The sequence below is a fragment of the Austrofundulus limnaeus genome, unplaced genomic scaffold, assembly GCF_001266775.1.
Source record: "Austrofundulus limnaeus strain Quisiro unplaced genomic scaffold, Austrofundulus_limnaeus-1.0 Scaffold1112, whole genome shotgun sequence".
In the NCBI taxonomy this organism is placed as follows: Eukaryota; Metazoa; Chordata; class Actinopteri; order Cyprinodontiformes; family Rivulidae; genus Austrofundulus; species Austrofundulus limnaeus.
Window position 1 is genome coordinate 90,105 of NW_013953514.1, and position 4,938 is coordinate 95,042.

A 4,938-nucleotide genomic window follows, 5' to 3' on the forward strand; every position below is an offset into this window, starting at 1 on the left:
TCACAAGTTTTTGTCATGGATATTTTGTGGTCAGAAGATAAAAAGTTTGGGAATACTGTACTATACGACCTGTTAGAAACTTTCTGAACTTCGTTTTTTTTTTTTTAGATTTCAACACTTTTCTCCATTTACACATAAAAAAGAACTATTTTTTTTTATTGCTGCACTGCATATTTAATTTGTTAATGTACAAACGATCAAGATTTAACTGATAAAACATTTATTTACAGATATTTTAGAATACTAGTCTACACCAATGTATACATGTTCTGATTCATCTGCAGGTATTAAAAAATGTTATTGATACAGCAGGCTCTAAAAGTTACACTTTCAGACTGGCACTAACACTGGGTGAGGACTTCACTCTTCAAGTGCTGTTTTATTTCACTGCTTCAACCTGTTGGTGAAAGTCTCACTGTACGCAACAGCAACAGTCTTTGCAGGTGATTATCAACCTGTGTACACATCAGCCTGCGTTAAAGTGAAAACAAAACTCAATTCAGTCTCTTACTGGAACTGTGTAAACTTTGGTTAAATCTTAAAATAAATCCAGAAAAGCCATTGAAGGATTCAAGGAACTGGAAAGCAGCATGTCTGAGAAAGTTTCTGTGAAACCTGAATGAGCCCGGTTCTTCAGATTCTGATCCAGATGTTGAGCTGATGAGCYCACCTGGTGGCAGCAGACCTCCAGCAGCTCAGAACCATTAGGAAATAAAGAACATGATGACAGAGGCGCATGTAAAGAAGACWGGTTACCTGATGTGTTGTATTAAAGTAAATCTGGAGAGAACAGCACCAAACCTCTGATCTGTCAGCTCATCTGGGAAGGTAAATGAAGTGTTTTCATCAGGCCTCGTTCGGATGATGCTTCAGTAGTAAACTGTACAGAATGTGCTCGTCTTGGTCCCGATGACTAACATTTATTTTACCTTCAGCTGATTCTTTGGACCAGTCACCCCTCAACCCTTTCATAAGGAAGATTACAGATGTGTAGGTTTGAGTTACACAGAACATTCATTTCAAATGTGACGTCAACATGTTGCCACTTATTAAACAAACAAATCTTTCTCAAGAAGACAGGGGCCTCCTGTTAGGAGAAGCAGGCTCCATCACACCGAGTTGGTTGGATGAGGGCAGGCTGAATGAACCCCTCTGGGTGGGTTTCTGTGGGGACGGTCACTGTGGGGTTCCAGCAGCAGCAGGCACCGAGGTGCTCATGGGGTTGGTGGCAGCTGACAGCACTGGTGAGCCGGTGAGAGGACCCAGGGCAGTGGAGGCTGGCAGGGCAGAGATACCTGAGGAACAGAGCACCTGTTCAGTCTGCATCCACACAGAAAGTACCTCACAGTGACTTCAGCTTTGATATCAGTCGAGCATTAAAGCAACACGAGCAGAGCTGGTTTATTGATCTGTTACTACAGGATGGACKTCCCTCCTCTCACTTTGATTTTATACACATTATTGAATGTTACACTGAAGGCTGGGCAATAAATCTATAGAAAACAGTGATATAAAACATAAACCCAAATAAACTACATCTGATAGTAGGGTTGGGTGATTATTTGATCGCAATTATTGATGGAGAAAAACTTCAGGTTGATCACGGTGATCAGCTGTGAGCCTCTTCCTTGATCAAACATGGTGGAAATGTGCACGACAACAGCCAATAAGTTGCTAATGAAACGCAGACAAAAATCGCAGAATTAACTAAACAAAAAGTAATCCAGTATAAAACACTAAATCTCACGGAGTTCACTTATTTGGGTGAGTTTCTGAGATATTTTGGACGCTGTCGCTTCCTGTACCTGCTGTTACCTGCTGACAGGCACACAAGGTGAGCTCTGAGCTCCTCTCCTGACACAGAGGGAGAGAGGAGGGGGGGGGTGAGCCAAGATGTGTGGCTCATTAAAACAAAAGCGTCCTCCAAAAATTTGAAGTGGTCTTAGGGTAACGTTTAGGACAGAACAATGTCCCATCAGTTCTTCATTTATCTGGAGAAGAACTTTCTGTAAGTTTTATCGGCACACGATGGGCTGGACGAGACGTGAAGACCACTTCCTGTCTGAGTCTCATCACCACTTCCTGTCTGAGTCTCATCACTAACAGCAGCTGAGAGACGCTGCAAACTCCTGAACACTCAGAAGCTCAGAGTTCATAATCAGATATTCTTTCAGAAAAACTGAAACAGTGTTGTTTGTTGTTTGATAAAGCTCTGTAAACAGGAGGTGGGGGTCCTTCCATAATAAAAGTAATGAGCTTAGATCCTATTCAAGTGTGCACAAATGTCTGCTGTTTGTAGGGTTTATGTTTCTTTATGACATACTTAATGTGAAATCCATTTCTAAAACCTGTCACAGCCCAGCTCAGTGAGGTTGGTGACATATCTAACTCCCTCACACTCTGGTCAGCTGCAACAACCTGCTCAGTAATCTGCAGCAGCTTCATGTTTCACACCGTGCCTCAAAACTGAGGAAAAATRCAAAGGAGGTGGAGTGAAAGGTTTGGTTTCCACAGGAAACGGTGGCTAAAAGATGACCTCTGACACCATGGCGCCCTCTTGTGGTCCAATTCCAACATAAAACCAGAACCTGATGAACACATTTCTACTGTGATGGTTTGATAAACTGAAGAATCCAAGGCAGGAAGCTGGTTCTTCTGTTTTATCCTGCATTCTTTTTATTGTTCTATTGTTCTTTATCTAAGAYAAAAGTTTTCTGACTATGGTGCACGTGTTCTCACCAGTGATCATGTTGGCCGTGGTAACAGCTGGGTTCCCACTCTGCAGGTTGACTGAGCCCACCAAACGAGACTGCTCTTTCACAATAGAGACTGGATGAATAAGAACAGAAAATAAATGAGGATTTTCACGCTCATAGCTGTAAGTTGAGAGCAGAATGAGCAGAGCTCACAGAAGTAAGGATGATCCATGGCTTCGCGGGCGGTCAGTCGAGCCTGGTGGTCGTAACGCAAGAGTTTGTCAAGGAAATCCAGAGCTTCAGGACTGACCAGGTGCTGGTTCTCACTGTGGACAAAACGCTCCCATCGTTTACGAGAATGCCTGAGGAGGAGAAGGACGATTCTGTAAAACAGCCACTGAACTGCACCACACGTGATGGTCCATGTAACAACATGTTCTGACCACAGATGGCCTACAACTCTTCATTAGAGATACAAGTTATCGATTAATGAATTAATCTAAAGTCATCGATCTTATTGATCAAATTTAGATTAATTGATAAGCAGCCATTTTCTTAAAAATCTGAGTTTKCTCTTGTTTCCATAACATGAAAGCTAATCTTATATAATATGCTGACTTAAAAAATGAAGCAAATCAATATATTTTAAAGGAGCAATATTATGTGTGTTCTCAGGCATACAATTTATACCACAATAAAGTATCTATGTCACCTTTAGCTGTTATTAAAATTCTGTTTTTATGTTGAAATAGAAAACTAGACACTGCATAGCGGTAACATAATGACCTCCACACGCACAAATGCACAAGAACTCAGAAGTCTTTATTCCTAATAAATGTCATGCTACTAGGTGCATCCCAAAATTGTAGTGGTTTGGGTGGGGGTCTTTTTTTGGATGGGGTGGGTTGGCCAACCTGATGGATAGCCCCTCATCAGAGCTAAACAACCAAAGAAATCTGAAGCTCCTATGTTTAATAGTTTTTGAGCTATAAACTATTATGTATGTCCAGATACCCCTTTTTCAGATAAATTGGGGGTCTGGGGGGTGGGGGCACTGATTGCTGGGCCTGATGGATAGAGCTTCATCAGAGCTAAACAACAAAAGAAATCTGAAGCTCCTATGTTGAACAGTTTCTGTTATAAGCATTTTTGCATGTCCTGAGACCCCCTCTTTGAAAGGAGCCCCCTCCTCAAATATGGGGTCTAACATAAAACCGTTGGCTGGCGCAGTGTAGGTCAGACTCATCTACAGTCCTGCCAAATTTCATGTTGATTGGTGCAGCTGTTTTTGTGCTACGGTTGACCAAAAATCACTGAAAAAATAAAATAATAAACAGTACGAAAACAACATGACTCCCGCTTACACTTTGCATGAGGGGGTCCTAATAAACTTGTCTTCTCATCATTTCTGTTTCTAAAAACTTTGAAATTGGCCTCTGTCTCTTAAAGAACCTCCTTCTGCTTGTTCATGGCAATCCTAATTTATGATTTTTCTCCGATTCTTTATGTTTGCTGCCTTCTTGTTGGTTCTCTTTGCGGCTGAAAATGACAGATTTTTTTTTTTTTTTTACTCTGAGAGGAAAGTGGGTCTAACCTGGGTCTGTGGCTGGAACATAAAGACCCTACTCTGTCTTCTAGAGCTCAGAACTGATGCTTGGTTCTACCGGCCCAGTAAGAGTGGTTTGAGAGAAGGAGGAAACTGATAGTGGATTGAGGTGTTTATTTTTCCCACAGGACCATTATTCCTGCTCGCAGTATGAGGCGCATCAAATCAGATGTCAATTTAAGAAAATAAAATGTTACGTATACTATTTATCATAACTCCAGTTCTACTTTGCCTAACAACACAATTTAAAAACTGGTTTAAAGTTTGACTCAAGTGGAAACAGTCTCAGGGAAGACGTATCTTTCGGATTAGAGCGATTTAAATGGACCGTGTGATGCACCGCGGGATGTTAACAGGTAATGCATAGGACTGGATTTTAATCTAATAAACCATTATTCGACAAATAATTGTAAGTTGATTAACTGTCTGCATCCCTACTCTTGATAGAAATTGTAAATCACATACGAGTTCTTAAAGCAGATTAAAAATTAAACCACTTTAATCTGAGTTGAAATGAAGCAATAACTGTGACCAAGTAACTTTATCAAAAAAGATAAACAGAGGAAGAACACTAAACTAACAATTAATTCTTTACACAATTTTATTTCCTTTTGTAGTAACATTTGGGTTTGACAT

General features: G+C 40.7%; 1 protein-coding gene across 1 annotated transcript in view; it reads right to left on the reverse strand.

The window, feature by feature from the left end:
- Window positions 1–203: 203 nt before the first annotated feature.
- LOC106534185 (casein kinase II subunit alpha) overlaps window positions 204–4,938 on the reverse strand; it is a gene marked incomplete at its 5' end in the record, with an annotated part of 13,371 nt that continues 8,636 nt past the window's right edge. Inside the window, 3 exon segments of the mRNA XM_014030751.1 lie at window positions 204–1,295; window positions 2,740–2,829; window positions 2,910–3,058. Of these exon segments, the coding sequence (XP_013886205.1) occupies window positions 1,177–1,295; window positions 2,740–2,829; window positions 2,910–3,058 (358 nt within the window). The 3' untranslated portion in view covers window positions 204–1,176.